Raw genomic sequence first — 20,050 nt, forward strand, 5'->3', positions numbered from 1 at the left:
AAGAACTTGCATATTCGGGGGCAACCAGGTGATTTTGATAACTCAGTCATAGCTTATAATAAGTTCCCCTGATTTTATAGAAGTTGTTGAGACACTATGAAGAAACTGGAACTAAATCCCAGGTTGTTTGATTCACTAGTCCACAGTAAAATTTAAAGGGTCATTGCTCACAATTGGTCCCCTCATAAAATCAGATGCATTTTGCTCCCTGTCCATAGTGGGCTAAAAGATACCAGGGATGGTAAAAAAGATAAATAGTGTTCATGCTGGATATCAATTAAATTAATCATCTTTTCCCTTTATTTCTGGGACAAAAAAATATTTTCCCCCTTAGTCTTTAATTTCTTATAATTTCTTATCTTGAAATTTTTCCATTGGTAGGGGTTGGAATTTCTTAGGCAATCAAGTACAGCAGAAAATGTAAAACTGCATAGGAGTATTTGTAGTAAAATTCCTTATTTTTATTACATGCATGTATAGAAAGAATTTTATTAGAGAATAGATTCGTACAGACTATTTCTCAGTTGTTTTACCTTGTGTTTGTGTTGGCAGCACATACACTCAGAGTTGTTTTACCTCTAAATATACCAGAAATAATTATCTTAGATTGGAATCTTGTCCTATAAAAAAAACTCTTTAGATAGGAGTGTTTTTCTGCCATATATGATCGTTATTGAGAAGTTAAATAAGAGAATAAGTAAAAATAACTCAAAGCTAATTAAGAAACAAACATCATGTAAAGATGTGGTACTTTTATGATGCATAGAGAGAATAATTGAAAAAAGAACTTCTAAGTGGAAAGTAAATTCAGTGATTCCACATACAACTAGATGGATTTATAGACATAGAGTCAAGCCTGAATTTGAAGGGTGTCATCTAGAAAGATAAGATTTGCAGTTGAATACTCACATGAAGGAAAATAAAGCAGTAGTATCTTGGAACTTTTTTCTTTTTTCATGTGTCATAGAGTGAAGAGAATATCTCAGGGATGACAAGCTTCCGTGAAGTTCTGGAGAAAATGCTGGTTATTGTTGTGCTCCCCGTCAGGAACAGCCTGAGGAGAGAAAACGAACTGTTCTCCTCCCACCTGGTTTCTAACACCTGTGGATTGCTGGCCAGTATTGTCAGTGAACTGACAGCATCAGCCTTGGGGTCTGAGGTAGTGTTATATTTTGAGATTGGATAATAAGCACATGTTTAAATTTTCTACATAGTTTCTTTTTTCATATATTTTGGCTTTGTAGAAACTAATTTTAATCCCATTTGTATTGTTTTTTCTTTAAAACAAAACAAAACCTTCAAGCTAAGTTGTTTGGTTGGTTTATCCTTCCTTATATCTCTTCTCTGCTCTTGCTTGCTCCCTCTCTCTCACGTTTACCCAGGATGTCAGAGTAATACAAACTGTGTGTTTTCCTCTTACGTGCTCCATAGCGCAACCTCACTGCCATGTCCCAACGGAAGCAAAAATCGTTCACATTGCTGGGTAATGAGTAATAGAAATGGGGCTACTAATAGTGAACACATGGTATGGAGAAGGTAAAGAGGTTTAAACCTTAGTTCTGCACACTTGACTGACACTAGACAAATAACATATGTAAAATGGGCATTTAGTACACTCACATTGTTGTACAGCCATTATCACAAAACTTTAAAAGGATCAAATATTATTGTTTAAGAAAACTACTTTGAAAGGGCTTTACATTTTGTGAAGTAACATTATTTTTAACCATTTCACTGCCCTGCTCGCTCTGTTGTACAATTTATGTAAATGTTTTGAATGAATTTAGTGAAGTTGTCTAATTTTTTCCCAAAAAAGCAGACAGGAGATTGGTTTTGAAAATCATGTCGTAATGTGAAATACCTTATGTCACTCAAGTGAATGTTTAATAGCTAGCATGTATTCAGTTTCTTGCCAAATAACATCTTTTCTCTCTTTTACTTTTATAATTCTTAGCCTTTGCTTTTTCTTACTTATAGATTTATTTTAGAATACATGCTGAATTAATCCATCCGGTCTATATTCATTACAGATTCATAGTGACAGTTTAGCCTTTAGGATTTCTGAATGATTACATGTACCTGCACATATTTTAGTATTTCACCCTGGGAAGCACTTCCTTCATTTCTTTGTTAGCTTTGACTTTGGCATAGGAGGTCATTGGACCCCTTTTCAGAAAATTTTAATTTGGTTCATTTTTTTTTTTCCACTTAGTCATTCAGCCTATAATATGCTTCCCTTCTGCACCAGATCCTTGAAGAGAAAGTCTGTGATGCATAGTCCCCCTCAGAAGGTTACTAGCTAGTTTTCCCCTGTGAACTTAACTTTTTTTTTTTTAATGAAAAAGAATGCCCCAAATTGCAGGTGCCCAATATACAACTTTGGAAGTTTCCAAAGGTCCTGGCTTAGACATCCATATTTCTTTCTTTCCCAGAGCAGTTTGAAATTCTTGCTAGAATCATAAACTTCATTTTTTTCCTCTTACAGTTCTTCCAAATTTCTGCAGCCAACTTAGATCAAAAGCTGACTCTGTAATTCAGAGAGAGGTTTCAAGCCAAAATAAGTTCACTGCTCCTCTCTAATGAGTCTATAATTAGTGAGGTTGTACTTGTGTATATATATTCAAATATTGAATGCCAGGTTATCATAACATTAGTGGTATTCAAACTTAAGACATAGAACATTTTCTGCAAATGAGGTCTTCAAAACTCACAGATAAGAGGAGGGATATTCTGACTGATGAACGGAAACTTGAATCTGTCTCTTTCTTGACAACCCATCTCTGCGGAATTCCTAGAGCTCTGTATCGAATGGTTTGAAAACTGTTGATCCATAGAATGTTGGTGAAATGTTGGTATCTTTTCAAAGTGAGTGATACAATTCATTCATATGTTATTACTATGATAACTTACAGGTTTATAGTTCTGACATTATAAATTAAGTGAAATGTATAGTTTTGTATCATTAAGAGAAGAAAATACTGTCAAGTGATACTGATTTGTAAATTTAGAATGATAAAATCTAGTTTTATTGCTGGGTTATCTCTATGGAATGTACGTTTAGCAAGGTTTAATGTAGTAAACTTGTTAAATGTAGTATCTTTTTGAACTTCTTAGAAATTTGGGGCTTTTGTTAAAGGTATGTTATTAATGCTTAGGTACAGACTACTGATGTGTAATTGCTTTTGCTTGTTCCTAGGTTGATGGACTTAATTCTCTCCACTCTGTTAAAGCCAGTGCTAACCGATTCACAAAAACAAGTCAAGGAAGAAGTTGGAACACTGGGAATGGGTCCCCTGATGCAATCTGTTTTTCAGTAGACAAACCTGGAATAGTTGTGGTTGGTTTTTCTGTCTATGGAGGAGGTGGAATTCATGAATATGAATTAGAGGTATTGGTTGATGATGTAAGTACCACTCTTACAGGGTTCATTTTGCTGTGTGGGTTGTGCATCAAGACCTACCATTATTGTAGTAAGACTGCCCACATCTTTGAGGGGTTAGCTGACTAGTCATTAGTCATGGCAGACATGAAATAAATTGAAAGAGAATGATTCTCCATGATTGATTGTGTGCCATTCTGGATCACTTCTGCCTCATATTTTTTACACTCCCAGGGAAGATGTTAGATGAAAAGACTAGAAATTATATAGTTAAGCCCCTAATTATATCGTTTGTGGGGTTTTTTTTTTTTTTTTTTTTTTGCTATTGTAGTTTTTTTAAGAAACAAAAACAAATATTCACGTCGATACTATTACCTGTATCAGTGATTAAAGCAATTTTGTCAGAGAGTGCTAATGGGTGATTTTTAGTAAAGATAGTATTGATTGATTAGAGAATATATCAATTATTTTAAGAACCTGAGTTTTCACAAAGTTTTATTAAAATGGGACAGAAAAGTACCATGTAAATCGTTTCCTAATAAATAGAAATCTATCTGTATCTTGATTCTTTTTAGCAGTTAATTTAAATTATTTCTCTACTTCATTAGGCTCTGTAATTAGAGTTGCACTCTTCTAATGAAGAATCGGGAATTGTTTTAAGACATCAAATGAGAAAAGCCCATTTATATGATTTAGGTTCTAGAGTCCTCAGGAAATCAGATAAAAGTGAATAGTTGAGCATACCAAAAATTTTTTCTTCACTGTGTGTGGGGAAATGCTAATAGATAATTTTATATGCAAGAAAATAAACTGCTTAAAAACAACAAAACAAAATTAAGAATATGGTGGGTTTTGTTTTGTTTTGTTTTAATTAGAGTGAACATGTAGGAGATTCAACTCATTCTCATAGATGGACATCTCTAGAATTAGTCAAAGGAACCTATACAACAGATGATTCACCCAGTGATATAGCTGAAATCAGACTTGACAAAGTTGTTCCTTTAAAGGTAATTTCAATTATGTTTCTTTTGTAAGTAAGAAGTAGTATTATGTAGCTTACTTAAAAAGTACTGAAAAGTACTCCTTTAAGTGGTGCTTTAAATGTTTATAGAGTCACTACTATACTGATATTGTACTGTATTCTATTTTTGCAAAAGATCTCTTAAAATTTGGTACAGTGGAAAAGATTGTTAGGTTTTGGAGTCAGACAGAAGTAGCTTCAGATGCCTGCTTTTCCACGTAGTAGCTTGCAGACATTGGACATCATTATTTAGCTACTCTGGAACTTATCTGTAGATGGGGAAGGATAGTACCTACCTGGTAGTGTTGTTCAGATGAAATTAAATAATGGAATAAAGTACTTGCCTCCATGCCTAGCACAGTAGAGAAGCTCAGTAAATATGAGTTCCTGTCTTTCCTTCTCTCATTGTGCCAAAACTCACTTTTTAAAAACGTAGGCCTGGGGCGTCTGGGTGGCTCATTTGGTTAAGCATCTGCCGTCAGCTAAGGTCATGATCCCAGGGTCCTGGGATTGAGCCCCATGTCCGGTTCCCTGCTCAGTGGGGGGAACCTGCTTCTCCCTTCCCTTCTCCCTCTGCTGCTCCCCCAGCTTGTGGTCTCTTGTGCACGCGCTCTCTCTCTCTCTGTGTCAAATAAATAAATAAAATCTTTTTTAAAAAGCAGGCTTAATAGAGTATTAACTATTAAAGTTACTATTACTTTATATAAAAGTTGTTTATTCATACAACTTTATTGTCTAGCGGTAAATAACTAATTAGCAAAATGGAAATTTTACTTAACCTTAATTATGAATGGAGTAATTCTGAATTCAACTATATATTATTATTTTTATTATAGAGCAGAATTTTGGATAAGGTAAGTTCATCAAACTCAAAAAGAGTTTAGGTACCAAAAACCAAAAAATCTTCACTATGAAGTTTATATCATAGATTACAAGGCACTGATGTCTGTATCTCATGTTTTCTATGCACAGCGCATCTTATTTGGGACAGCTTTTGCTTATGAATATTTTTTCCCATTTCTGTCCACCTAACTATTTCTGTCTTTGAGTGTCTCTTAAAAAAATATAGTAGACTTACCATTATTTTTTCCCACATTTGGAATTATTTCAAAAGTTAAACCCATCAGCTGAGGGCCTCAGAGGGGAGGGGTGGGGGAATGGGATAGGCTGGTGATGGGTAGTAAGGAGGGCACGTATTGCATGGTGCACTGGGTGTTATACGCAACTAATGAATCATCGAGCCTTACATCGGAAACTGGGGATGTACTGTATGGTGACTAACATAATATAATAAAAAATCATTAAAAAAAAAAAAACAAAAGTTAAACCCATCAAAGAAAAATATTAGATTATGCATTTTAAATCTTTTGTTATGATTAATATCTTTACATGTGGTTAAGAGCAGGAACTAGCATCAGACTACCTATATTCAAATACTAGTTCCATCACTTACTAGTTGTGTGATTTTGGGTGAGTTACTAACTTCTCTGTGCCTCAGATTCCTCATCTATAAAATAGGAATAGTAATGGTACTTACCTCATGAGGTCATTTTAAGGATTAATTTGATTAAAGCACATGAAGTACTTAGTATAGTTTCTTTTAAATAATAAACATCAGTGTTACTTATCTTCCTGTTTGATTAAAAATGTGTTTAACCAAGTCATCTATAAATATGACAAAGAAATTCAGTTTATTTGCCCAGTTTTTTTATATCCTTTGTACATTATAAACATATTTTACATCTTTATTGTGAAGGAAAATGTTAAGTATGCTGTGCGCTTGAGGAACTATGGAAGCCGTACAGCCAATGGAGATGGAGGAATGACCACAGTTCAGTGTCCTGATGGCGTGACATTCACATTCAGCACATGCAGCTTGAGTAGTAATGGCACAAACCAAACCAGAGGACAGATTCCACAGATACTCTACTATAGGTAAGTGTGTGTGTAGAGGTAAGGGGACCATTTTAAGTGACAGGACACATACAGTTTATTGCTAAGGTAAAAAAATGCTAAATGCATAGTTATAATTATGCAGTGTAACTGCCTTGCACATACTTGTGCTAATTTATATAAAAAGATCGCATTTTAATATATGAATTCAGTGTTTATTGTAAAGGTGAATGCTTTAAAATGTTTTTGTCGTTATTTCTTTAATGTCTTTGAAATTTTTATGTCTTGGACATATGTGCTATTGTCACTTTTGTAGTTTGTGGTCTACAGTTTCAAATTTAAAAGGAATTTATTCATTTCTTTTTAAAAATACCAAAAATTGATGATCAAATCAACTCAACCCAAGTACTAGTGTTGCTTTGATCCTATTATCCAGTCTGCAGTGTATTTTGATGTACATAATGATGTGTTCCTTAACCATTCCTTATGTAAACAGTACAAAAAAAAAGAAAGATAACAATTTGGGGTAAAAAAAAAACCCAAACTTCTAAATATACATATGTCTCCACATCTCAGTTTTTCTTTTAGTCAGTTAGCTAGAATCATAGGTAATGAGTACCATTCACTGTATCTACCCTCAATCTGACTTAGCCTCAGATCACCAAGGTTGTGTATCACTTTCAGAGACTTGTCACTTTCTCTCTTTCCTTCATAAACAATCTGGGAACACTGCCTGGGCAATTTGTACAAAGCTGTTGCCTTGGATGTAGGTTTTTCTCCTGCCTTTCTGCGTGTGAAATAAAATAGAAATGGTAGGTATTAAATAGCTTCCTGGTGGCATGTTGCTGCTGAGATACAAGTTTTCTAGTGCTTTTACCGAATCATGAAAAACTTTTTGTTACATAGCACCACAATAAATAGTATTCTCTTTCTCAAATCATACATTAAAAAACCATATCGTGCACAAAAGTTATATATTTCAAAAAGCTGGGGAGCCCCTTAGAAGCATCTGCTATCTAGACTTTATTTCTTACACAAAATACAGTGTTTTAGATATTTATGTTTCCCACCAAGCTTTACATACCCTTAACTTTAAATTTAAAATTAATTAAATTTAGGGGCGCCTGGGTGGCTCAGTAGGTTAAGCGTCTAGCTCTTGATTTCAGCTCAGGTTGCAGTTGTGAGATTGAGCCCCATGTCAGGCGCCGTGCTGGGCGTGGAGCCTGCTTAAGATTCTGTCTCTTCCTCACCCTCTGCCCCTCCTCCCCCACATGTACACACTCTCTCTCCCAAATTAATTAATTAATCAAAGTAAAATGTTCTAAATCTGACTTTTTCTAACTCCCATAATTAACAGTTTGGTCGAAACCATCACTACAGCTCCCTGGGTAACTATCACAGCTTCTAACCCAGTCTCCCTCCTTTTGCTGCAGCCCTGCTGCAGTCAGTTCTGCACGGTGCATCCAGAGGGATCTTACAGATATGTGCCCTTGTTCAGAGTCCTCTCACAGCTTCCCCTCCCAGTATGAAATGTAAGGTCTTACAGAGGTGTACAAAGCTCACATGATCTGACTCCTGTCACCCTCCATGCTCCTTTCATTCCAGTCACACTTGTCACTCTGTTCCTTGAACTTGCTGGTTTTGTTGTTGTCTGAACCTTTATCTTACTGTTCCTTTTGCCTGAATACTTTTCCCTCAGCTTTTTTTTTTTTTAACATAATTCAGGCCTTTGTTTAAATATCAGTTCCTAAAATAGACTCTCCTTGGTCTTATTTTAAAATAACTTCAAGTGAGGAGCTCTGATCTAAATATGATAACTAGAGTTAGATCATATTTTACCTACCATGTAAAATCTTATGTGTTACTCTTGTTACAGGAGTGAGTTTGATGGAGATTTACAATCCCAGCTTCTAAGTAAAGCCAATGAAGAAGATAAAAACTGTAGCAGAGCTCTCTCTGTGGTAAGCACTGTTGTTCGAGCTGCCAAAGACCTCTTGCACAGAGCTCTTGCTGTGGATGGTAAGACTTTTATTTTCTTAATAGTCATATTTTAGATTCTTTATTCTGTAACTTATACACAGAGTTACTGAGAGGAACCATCATATAGAATCCCGGAGTGTTTTATTCGTTGTAGATCTGTACATACATATACATTCATTTTGTATCAGCCATACTCTCCATATGCAGGATTTTTTAGAATGTTCAAAAGCAGTTACCTGATACCTGTTATTTTCTTAGTTAACCTAGTAAGAGAAAAACTCTTCATTAAGCTGAGTCTTTGCTTTATCCTTCCTTTAGGCATCAAAAAGCATTTTGTTTTCTCTTTTGGCGTCTTTTTCTTCCTATATATCCTATTTCCAGTAATGGTATCACCGTTCACCCAAAGATCTGGGTAACCCACACTCACTTATCTGATGTGAGTTCTGTGAGTTCTTCCACTGGCAACTCTCTGGTTGGTATTCTCCTATCTGTTCTTCCATAGTTCAGGCTACCATGGTGCAGGCATGTGTCCCCTTCGTCATGGATGGATAGCGTCCTAGCAGTCTCATTGCCCCCCTTCTCCCACTCCCCATCTAGTTACCTCGTCATCCTCCACACTGGCAGCGGAGTTCATTTACAAAAGGACTCATTGCTACCCACCCAGTCTTAACTGTTATCTATAACATTTGTTCCTAAGCCTAGTGCACACCTGGGAATCACCTAGTGAAGCACCTGGGGAACTTTCTAAAAATAAAGAGTATTTGGCCTATCCAAACCAGAGGTTTGGATTGGGCTAAGAAACTGTATTTTTAAATAAGTACATCCTATTATGACACAACAGCAAATCTAGAAAAAAGTGTTTGGGAATAATTGGCCTTTAATATAAAGGTCATCTCAGTCTAGACTCAACTTTTATCTTCCCAGCACCATGCTCATAGATAAATGATTAAAATGTCCATCAGCAAAATGCTTTCTGTGGTAAAATAGAAGGCAATATAGCTTAATAACAGTAAACGTTTTTGTAGTGCTTAAAATGTGCAGGCATTGTCCTAAGCGTTTTACATATATTAACTCAATCTTCATAACAGCCAGTGAGGGAAGTACTGTTACTGTTCTTTTGTACAGAGGAGTAACCTGAGGCACATACTAATTAAGTAATTGGCCTCATGTCACACATATAGCTGTGTGTGGTATCAGCTGTAGTGGTTTGAAATCATGGCTGTTACTGTAGGTTCTAATCCTGGCTTTATCATTTTACAGGTAGATGATTTTGGATAAGTTACTTAACATTGTGTGCCTGGGTTTCCCCTTGTAAAAAGCAGAAATAATAAAAGTATTTTATTGTGAGGATTAATTGAGATGGCTCGTGTATATAAAACCCTTAGAATAGGGCCAGGTCTTTTATAAGTGTTCAGCAATGTCAACTATAATTTTATTTTGCTCAAGAGAATAGAATATAGCTTTAGTATAGCATATATACATTACAATGAAATTAGTTTCTAACTATAGTTCTAATGCCTTTTTTAGCTGATGACATTCCAGAACTGCTTAGCTCTTCCAGTCTGTTTTCCATGCTGCTTCCCCTTATTATAGCCTACATAGGACCAGTAGCTGCTGCTATTCCTAAGGTGTGTAATTTAATTCTGTAATTTTGAGTATTTTTTTAAATATCATTTTTTTTTAGACTTTGTATCTATCCTTTATAAACACTGTGATCTTTGAGTACCTGGGTTACAAGTAACACACAAAGTTAGACAAGTTAAATGATAGAAGTTATCAGTTAAATCTCACTGTTTTTCATTTTGTTAATTGGATTACTATGCTTACTTACTAGCTTTACATTTGAAGAATTTGGGAATGAGAAATATATTTTAGAATTATGTAAGGAAAGCTTAAGTTAACTTAGATTTTTGTAATTTATGAAGTTGATGCCAAGTCTTTCTTTTCGGATAAGAATAGCAGTATAGAAGGATAGGAGTATTTTACAGTTGTGAAATAGTCAAGATGTGAAGGAAATCATAAACTATTGATTCTTCAGCATAATTACATACTGGGTAAAACCCAGTTTACAGCAGATTACAAAAAGGCAAAGTGTTTAGAAGTAGAGACGAGGTTATTTTCATGTAACATCTAAGACATCTAAGGTAAATCTTTTTTTTCCAAAGAACAAATTTCTCTTTGAATGAAAACTTAGCTAGAACTCTCAGTAATGTTCTTGGTAATTAAGGGTAGCCAACAATTATAGTAGTTAATAATTTTAAAGCAATTTTTACATTTATTATCTCTTAATTTCTTTTTATACTAGGTGGCTGTAGAAGTCTTTGGTCTTGTCCAACAGTTACTTCCCTCAGTTGCCATTTTGAATCAGAAGTATGCACCCCCTGCATTCAATCCTAATCAGTCAACAGATAGCACCACAGGAAACCAACCTGAGCAAGGCCTCTCTGCTTGTACAACCTCTAATCACTATGCTGTCATAGAGAGTGAGCACCCCTATAAGCCTGCATGTGTGATGCACTACAAGGTAGGCACCGATTCCTAGGCAGAGTTTAAATTTAAAACTTGATTTGATGTTTTATAATGATATCTTAAAGGATACTTCGCCTCTGTTTAGAAGTACAATTTTTTTATAGTATTTAAATACAGAAATTAGCAGGTGGTTAGGCACTGTCAGATACACAAGAGGGTTTAAGATAGAGTTTTTATTGTTAAAGCATGTAATTTTGGGGGCGCCTGGGTGGCGCAGTTGTTAAGTGTCTGCCTTTGGCTCAGGGCGTGATCCCGGTGTTCCGGGATCAAGTCCCACATCGGGCTTCTCGGCTGTGAGCCTGCTTCTTCCTCTCCCACTCCCCCAGCTTGTGTTCCCTCTCGCTGGCTATCTCTCTGTCACATAAATAAAAATAAAATCTTTAAAAAAAAAAACAAAAACATGTAATTTTGGAGTGTTTATGAGAATTGTTCTCATATGTTTTTATAAGTATAATGCAGTACATAGTGTTAAACTGCATATTATGTATTGTAATAGTAGTGGATATAAGCATTAAAATTTAAAAATCATATTTTTGGAACTGATAGTATTTATACCACAACCTGAGCTCTGAAAATTTGCATATCCAGTGTAGGATTTAAGGTGCTCTAATAGAGTATCCAGAATCCTTGTTCCTTGCTTTTTAAGTTGTATCATGTAAATTAAGGAGGAAAAGGAGGATTCATCTGCTTCATCAATGTAATTGTAAGTTTTATGTGCTTGTAAAATATTCACCTTTTTATTGTAGACTGTGGTAAACATATAAAGGACAAACTAGTACAATCACTCCACTTGTCTATCATCCCAGATTCAGTAGTTACCAACTCTTTTTTTTTTAAGTTTTAATTTAAATTCCAGTTAGTTAACATACAGTGTAACATTAGTTTCAGGTGTACAATACAATATAGTGATTCACATCACAAGTGCACTCCTTAATTCCCATCACCCATTTAACCCATCCCCCCCACCCACCTCTTGGCCAGACCTGTTTGATTTATTCCCCACCCACTTTGTCCCTTTCTAGATTATTTTAAAGCACATTCATGGATGGATATTTCATTATGCATCTCTAAATATAAGGACCCATAAAAAGTAACCATATTATTATTATACCAAAAAAGCTAATTCCTTCATGTCATCATGTGCACATTTTTAATTGTTTGAATTAGGATCCAGATAAGATTTTAATTTTTTTAGTTGTTTGAGGTAGAATCTAGATAAGATCCACACATTGTGATTGTTAATTGTGTCTTTTAAGTCTCTTGTTATCTACAGCTTCTCCAGCTCTTTTTTGTTTCCTTGAATTTTATTTAAGAAACTGGATCAAGGGGCGCCTGGGTGGCACAGCGGTTAAGCGTCTGCCTTCGGCTCAGGGCGTGATCCCGGCGTTATGGGATCGAGCCCCACATCAGGCTCCTCCGCTATGAGCCTGCTTCTTCCTCTCCCACTCCCCCTGCCTGTGTTCCCTCTCTCGCTGGCTGTCTCTATCTCTGTCAAATAAATAAATAAAATCTTTAAAAAAAAAAAAAAGAAACTGGATCATATGTCTTTGTTAGATAGGAGCCTCTTCAGCTTGCCTTCTGAATCCTTTAGGCATACGTTTTGTAGTCATTCGTAGCGTCCTGCCTCTCTGGTGTAAGATGTTCTAGGCTCATCTTTTACATCTCTTGCCTCAGCTCTAAATCAGCCGTTTTTACAAAATGCCCTGGTTCCTTTTAATGGTGATACGTATATAAAGGCCAAAATTTGGCAGGGAGAATTTGGCTCATTTCTCTTGGGTTGGTGATTGTTTCTAGATACTTAAAGTGCACAGAATCAGTACATACAGTCACACATAAACATGCATGTATTTATACACACAGGTACATATTATTTTTATATGTGTGTATATATTTCTGTATAGATACATTTATGTGTATATGTATTTTTTTTTTAAAGATAAAATACGTCAGAGTTTGTGCTGATGATACTAATTCAAACTAAGGTCCATAGGACCTTACTTGAATCTTTCTCATACATCTGGATTCCTGTTCCCAATGACACTGGGGATATTGGAATTGGAAAATCAGTTATTCATTTGCTATGTATGTGTGTCTTTTGTCTGTTGGGTATATCCCAGCTAAGATGTTTAAAGAAATGACTGTGCTTTAAAGTAAGTGGGTGTGGTCGATTACTGTGTTTTAAATTAAGTTGGAATAATCCCTCTCCTGTGTGATTATGCCACTAATTGGACATATATTTGGCATCATTTTTTTTTGAGGATTTTAGGTGCTGCTTTTAAGAACTTGTTTTATAACAACTTAAATAATTACGTTGTCCTAACTCAAATATATAAAGAAGGGTATTCAGAAAATCTAGCTCTTCTTCTGTCCCCTCACTCTGTTTCCTCCCTCCCTGTCATAGGTAACATTTCATTTTATTATAACTTTGTAGTTTATCCTTCCATTGCTTTTTAATGTAAGCATAGTCACATACACAGATGCAGTTCTTTGTTTATATTCATTCCCCATGTGTTTCAACTTTTTATTTCAAAAAATTTCAAACCTGTAGGAAAAAGTAAGATTTGTGTAATGATCACCCATATGCCCTTTACCCAGCTTCATCGGTGAACATTTTGCCACATTTGTTGTATTTCTTTATCTGGATTTATTACTGTTGAACCATTTAAGAGTAAGTTGCAAGCATCATGACCCATCACCTTGTTCCTAAGAACAGTGATTTTTCTGTATAGCAACAATACACTAATCTAGTTTAGGGAATTTAACACTGGTGCTATATTATCATAATAAATAGTAGTGGCATATCATGTTATAAGCTAAACATTTTGCCAGTTGCCCCAACATCAGCATTTATAGCATTTTTCTAAACCCAGATCTCTGTTCCAGCCGGGCTCATCCATTGCATTTGGTTGTGAGGTCTCTTCTGTCTCCTTTGATCTGAAACAGTGCCTCAGGCTTTCCTTGTCTTTCAGGACATTGGCATTTATGAAGAATACAATCAGTGGTTTTGTGAAAGTTTCCTTTTATTTGGACTTGATCCTTTCTTGATGATTAAACTCAGGTTAAGTGTTTTGGGCAGCAACACTTCATAAGTGATGCTGTATTCTCGGTGTATCCTGTCAGGAAGTTCTTACCACTTGATTAAGAGGATATCTGGCAAGTTCTCCTCCAAAAAAGCATCTTTTTTCCCTTTGAAGATATCTATGGGTAGGTAGCTGGAGACTATGTAAAATATATCATTCCCTGACAAATTGCACCCAGGGGTTTTAGCATCCATTGGTGATTCTTACCCAAATCACTTGTCCCTATAGTAGTTTCAAAATGGTGGCTTTCTAATTCTGTTATTCCTTCTATGTGGTGTTCTATTGTAAAAGACAGTTTTCCCATCCCCTTCATTTTTAAACATCCATCCATTCATTTATGTGCTTATATCAATACAGGTTTAAGAATTTTCGTTTTGTTTAATGTTATAATCCTTTGCTGTCATTATTCATTTTGATGCTCAAATTTTAATTGATTTGGCCAGTGAAAGTTCATTCAAGCTGGATTCTGTGTCCTTTTACTGTGATTTTATCAGTTTTTGAGCATTCCTTTTTAGTTCCAGTCAACATCATAGGGGTCTTTTCTTTATGCCTATCCCATTTATATGTCACTGTAAAAAACAATTTCCTTGCAAAATGTTCGTCTTTAGATTATATTCCACTGACATTATATAACAAAATACTATATTCAGAAGTTACTTGGAGGGGCGCCTGGATGGCTCAGTCGTTGTGTCTGCCTTCGGCTCAAGTCATTCTGGGATCAAGCTCCACATCGGGCTCCCTGCTCAGCGGGAAGCCTGCTTCTCCCTCTCCCGCTCCCCCTGCTTGTGTTCCCTCTCTCGCTGCCTCTCTATCAAATAAATCAATAAATAAAATCTTGAAGAAGAAGAAGAAGAAATTACTTGGAGTAGTTCTCTTTATCTATATATGCAGGTTGCTTTACAATCACTTTGCTATAAAGTTAGGCCTGTTTGTTTTTTGTACTTAATTTTTGTGAGTTTCCCTCCCATCCTACTTGATTTAATTTTATTTTTTGAATGTGTAAATAGTAACATAACTCCAGAAATAAAATTATACAAAATAATATGCTCAGAATTATGAGGCCCTTCCGTTTCCCTTCTCTGCTTCTCACTTATTCCACTGAGTATTCCGGTATTTCCTTCTTGTGTTCCTTTTTGAAAAATAGATAGATGGATATAGGTGTAGTCTTATTTTTCTTTTTATTTGAAAATGGTAGCACACTGGGGCGCCTAGGTGGCTCAGTCAGTTAAGCATCTGCCTTCAGTTTAGGTCATGATCTCAGGGTCCTAGGATTGAGCTCCAAGTTGGGCTCTCTGCTCAGCGGGGAGCCTACTTCTCCCTCTTCCTCTGTGATGTCTCTCTGGCTCTCTCATTTTAAAGCAAATGAGTAAATGTTAAAAAAAAAATGGTAGCACATCAAATATACTATTTTATACTTTTTTAATATAACAACATGCATAGAAATCTCCCCATATCCACTTAAAGAGATCATCCTCATTCTTTTTTATAACTTCTTAGTACTCCACTGTGAAGATATATCATAGTTTATTCAGCCAGTCTTGTGTATGAGCATTTAGGGTGTTTACAGTATTTTGCAAATTTTTTTGCAATGAATAACCTTGTGTATATGTTTGGGATTTTGTTTGTTTATTCATATATTTAGAAGTATATCTTCAAAGTAAATTCCTAAAAGTGGGATTGCTGGGTCAAACAAATATAGATTGAAGAGCCATATGCTTCATACATTTGGGGATACTGATTCAGAAGGTGAATGCATATGTATTTTTGCTAGATGTTGAGAAAGTCCCTTCTGTAGAGGTTATACAGTTCTGTGTCCCCCCCCCCCCGCCCCAATAATGTTTGAGAGTGCTTGTTTTCTCACAGGCTCCCCAACAGAGTATATGGTTAAATTTTGGACCTCTAATAAAATGGAAGAAATGGTATTTTACTTTTGTTTTAATTTGCATTTATTTAATTATGAACAAGGTTGAGCTTTTCATGTAAGAGATTTTTTTAAATCCTCTATTAAAAATGTTTGCTTTAGTCCTAGGTAATTTTTTTAGACCAGTATCATACTTAGGAAATTGCTTAATGCTCATATCATACCCTATAACTGTTTCATAGTTTACTATTTGACATGGTCTGGTTTAATTGTAATTTGACTATAGAATTTTTCTCTGCCATGATGGTGACAAAAGCTTAAAGTGGCCTTAAAAATACATGTACTTATATGTCATGAAAAACTCATATTACAGTAAAACTTTAGGTTAAGAAAATATAAAAATCTAGCTTTTCACCATGTGCTTTTTTTTTTTTTAATTTATTTATTTGAGAGAGAGACAGCACATGTTGTGGGTACACATGGTGGGGAATAGAGGGAGAGAAGCAGACTCCCTACTGAGTGCTGAGCCAGTTGCAGGGCTTGATCTCACAACCCTGAGATCATGACCTAAGCTGAAACCAAGAGTCGGACCGTTAAACAACTGACCCACACAGACACCCCTCATCGTGTGTTATTATTTATTTATTCTCATAATATATGAAGTTCTGAAGTATTTTGCTAATGAAAATTATCATTTGTAGCACATACTATGAATAGTAGGTAACCTAAAAGTGACTAAAACCTTATATTTTAATGATTTATTTACTTTCTATCTTTACATTTTACCCATCAAATTATATTTTCATTTACCTGCTTATATTCCATAAATGCATTCTGACTGAAATGAAAAATTTATTTTATAAATAAACTTCCACAAGAAAATTAGATAGCTCAATGTTTATAGAAATTAAACAGCCTTGTAATATTTTTTAAATGTTATCAGTGTGTACTTAGCAAACAATATTAATGTAGTATCAACCAAGTGTTAGGTAGAAAGCAGTAAATGTTGCAAGTGGGGAGTTGGGACAATTGATACTGTACGTTAATACCTTGATTTCTGATCAAATTGAAACTACTCTATTAATTTCTTACTTAAAATTTAGTTACAGTGTATTGAAAGCATCGTTTTTACAGTATGTCCTGTTTCTAAAATAGGAAAAATCAAAAATCAAATTCTTCTTAACAAAGTGTCTTCTTGCCTGTTGATCTCAGGTGACATTCCCAGAATGTGTACGGTGGATGACAATCGAGTTTGACCCCCAATGTGGCACTGCACAGTCAGAAGATGTCCTTCGTTTGTTGATTCCTGTTAGAACTGTTCAGAATTCAGGATATGGACCAAAACTGACATCTGTTCTTGAAAATCTTAATTCCTGGATAGAATTAAAGAAATTTTCAGGGTCCTCTGGGTGGCCTACTATGGTTTTAGTGTTGCCAGGTAAGTTATTTTTTCTCTTCTGTTCTATATGGTAAAATCTATGCATTTATGATAATTATGTTTAGTAAGGTTACATCATTGAGAATGTTTACAACTTTTAGAAGGATTTCTTCAAGACCTACTATGCATCCTATTGCACTTGAGTGGCGAAAGAAAGTCTGGATAGGGGGTATAGCACAACTGAGTTTTAGAAAAGAGAATGTTGTGAGGATCTTGTGAAAAAAGATTAGCTTGACTGAAGCAGAGTTAATAATATTGTGGAGTGGCTGGCTATACAATTGGGAACAAACTATGGAAAAAGCGGATTTGATCTTTTATTTTCCCAAAAGGTGAAAGATTTTGAGAACTTACCAGGACTCTTTTCCGTTCCAGAGAGTTGGTCAACCACCTAACCTACTGAGTTATGTTAAACTTTTGTTTTTGGTTCTTTGGGCTGGAAGGGGTATATGTGTATGTGTGTGTGTGTCAGAGACGGGAACAGGCAGCGGTTTTGTTATTGCTATTACTGGTGTTTTCCTTTCAAAGAAAGTTTGTAAGTTATTAAAACTGTATGTAGTCTGTTATGTTTTTAACCAATTAACTGTAAATATTCTTGTGATTCCTCATATTCACAGCCTATTTGAATTCAGAAGCTTCTTTCTTCTGGTCTGACCTGTCTTGTTTGTTTGTGAGGGGCCAGGTTAGAGAATTGCTCATTCTGAAACAGAAAAGGCTAACTAACCTAGGTCACCCTAGTAATTGACTGGTAATTGAAAAATGGTCATGTAATAGAAAGGGAGAACATTTGATATGGAGAGGTTGGTCATAAAGAAAAATAATAATTCACTTGGGATTGGTTCTGTTGTTGGCTAGCGTTGTTTTTAACAGTCTTACTCAAGTAGATAGAGGACCACCCTCAACCTCCGAAAAGACTGGGCTTTTTAGTATCTGCTTTGTATTGCTACCTATCTTGAGAGAGATAAAAGATAGGGAAATTTTAATAAAGTTGTTTCAGATTTTGAACTCAACGTTAGCTTTTTTCCCTAGGAAATGAGGCCCTTTTTTCATTGGAAACTGCATCAGATTATGTGAAAGATGACAAAGCTTCTTTCTATGGTTTTAAATGTTTTGCAATTGGATACGAGTTTAGCCCTGGACCTGATGAGGTAAGCATGAATTATCTTCTCATTCTGTTAAGATTGTGTTTCTGAGGGCTGCTGTTAACTAAAGTTAAGTATTTGCTACCTATATTCAAGAAGTCAAATTTATTTTAAGTTAAGGTATATAATTTAGAATACCTTGTAGTTTGATTTTGTGTAGTGGTTTTTGGTTTTGGGGTTTTTTTTTTTGCTACTTTTAATACATGAAGAGAATGGAGTCTATGCAACATGATGTAGCCTTTAAAGAAAGTGTAATTGTATAATTGTGCCTGCTTCAAATATCCTCAGGTGGCTATACCTTTCTGAGTAAATAATAGAACCTGATTTCACAATGGGACTAACTTATTATCTCTTCTAAATGTTTCAAATCATATAATAAAACAAAAGTTGAAAAAAATGATCATGTTACTTTAAAGTAATGAATGACAATTCTTTGGACAATGAGCCTGTAGGCCTGGACCTTGTAACATGCAGGAGACATATTATTGACTCTCTTTCATTCTTAGTTTAACCACTAGCTGACATGTTCTTCCTTCTAGTCTCGAAAGTTACGCTTGGATGCAAAATCACATTATGTTGATAATCCACCTTATCTTCCAAACACTTTATCCTCCAAACATTTTTTAAAGCAGCTAATTTTTTTTTAAATAATTATTCAGGGAGTCATTCAGTTGGAAAAAGAATTAGCCAATCTTGGTGGAGTTTGTGCCGCAGCTTTGATGAAAAAGGATCTAGCACTTCCTATTGGTAAGTCTGGTCAAGTACTAGGTGCTTATGATTTTTTAAAAAAATTTCAGGAGTAGAATATGTTTATCTAGGACATTCTGAAATAAATTAGCAAAATGAATTCCATAGTCACATATATTCATGAGTAGTAACTGTTTAATAAACTGGTAATTTGGGTTTTCTTTACTGAAGTGTCCTCTGGTCTTTTTTATTCACACACAGATATGCACACAAACCCTCCTTAGGCACATACATGCTATGTGCCAGGCACTGGGTTAAGCACTGGATATATGATATTAAACCAGAAGTTTGAGATATATCTTAAATATCTTAGTGGACATATCAAGTAGACAGTTGAATATTCATTGTCTGGCACTCAGGGGATAAGTCAGTGGAAATGTCATTTGAACATAGTTGATATTTAAAGACATGGACCATATGAAAGATGAGCTAGGAAAAGAATGCAAATGAGAACAAGAAGATCACCCAGGATCAAAGGTGGGACTTGCCAGACTAAGTGTCAAAAAATGGACAGACAAGACGAAGAGGGTGTAAAAAACACTCTGGTACAGCAGCTGGGGAGGTAGGAGTAAAACCAGGAGAGGGTACATTCATTAGACTTTTGAATGCAATTGAGAAGTCAATTAAAATCTACCATCGGATGGAAAAACTGGTTGGTTACTTATATACTCAACAAGAAATATATCGGAGAGAAACAGAAGGCCTTTAGATTGGAATGAGAGAGTAAGGAAGGGGGGGGCAAGTTGGATAGATAGATAGCTCTTTAGAAGAGTTTTCATGTGAAGCACAGCAGAGAAGTGAGGCAGTGGCAGGAATACTACCTCTTTATAGGATACAAATTTGTATGATATGTAAGTCTATTTATAATCAGTATGATAAAGATGAAACTAAAGTTAAAAATCTTTACTGATTCTAGGATGCTTAGACATGGTTTAACATTTATTTTCACAGTATTTGGGAATAAAAGGCATTACTATTGTATT

The 20,050-nt window shown here is 35.3% G+C and overlaps 1 protein-coding gene across 15 annotated transcripts in view; it reads left to right on the forward strand.

Moving 5' to 3' along the window:
• MYCBP2 (MYC binding protein 2) overlaps positions 1-20,050 on the forward strand; it is a 253,255-nt gene that overhangs the window by 129,481 nt on the left and 103,724 nt on the right. For all 15 annotated transcript variants that reach the window (XM_045810935.2, XM_087865058.1, XM_087865059.1 and 12 more), the window contains 10 exons: positions 968-1,159; positions 3,197-3,403; positions 4,255-4,386; positions 6,157-6,335; positions 8,170-8,312; positions 9,801-9,901; positions 10,579-10,797; positions 16,956-17,181; positions 18,208-18,326; positions 18,980-19,067. In XM_045810935.2, coding sequence (XP_045666891.2) covers positions 968-1,159; positions 3,197-3,403; positions 4,255-4,386; positions 6,157-6,335; positions 8,170-8,312; positions 9,801-9,901; positions 10,579-10,797; positions 16,956-17,181; positions 18,208-18,326; positions 18,980-19,067 — 1,606 coding nt within the window. The remainder of the gene's footprint in view (positions 1-967; positions 1,160-3,196; positions 3,404-4,254; positions 4,387-6,156; positions 6,336-8,169; positions 8,313-9,800; positions 9,902-10,578; positions 10,798-16,955; positions 17,182-18,207; positions 18,327-18,979; positions 19,068-20,050) is intronic.

Source organism: Ursus americanus, chromosome 10 (assembly GCF_024610735.1).
Source record: "Ursus americanus isolate L20-20 chromosome 10, mUrsAme1.1.p, whole genome shotgun sequence".
NCBI classification, from domain to species: domain Eukaryota; kingdom Metazoa; phylum Chordata; class Mammalia; order Carnivora; family Ursidae; genus Ursus; species Ursus americanus.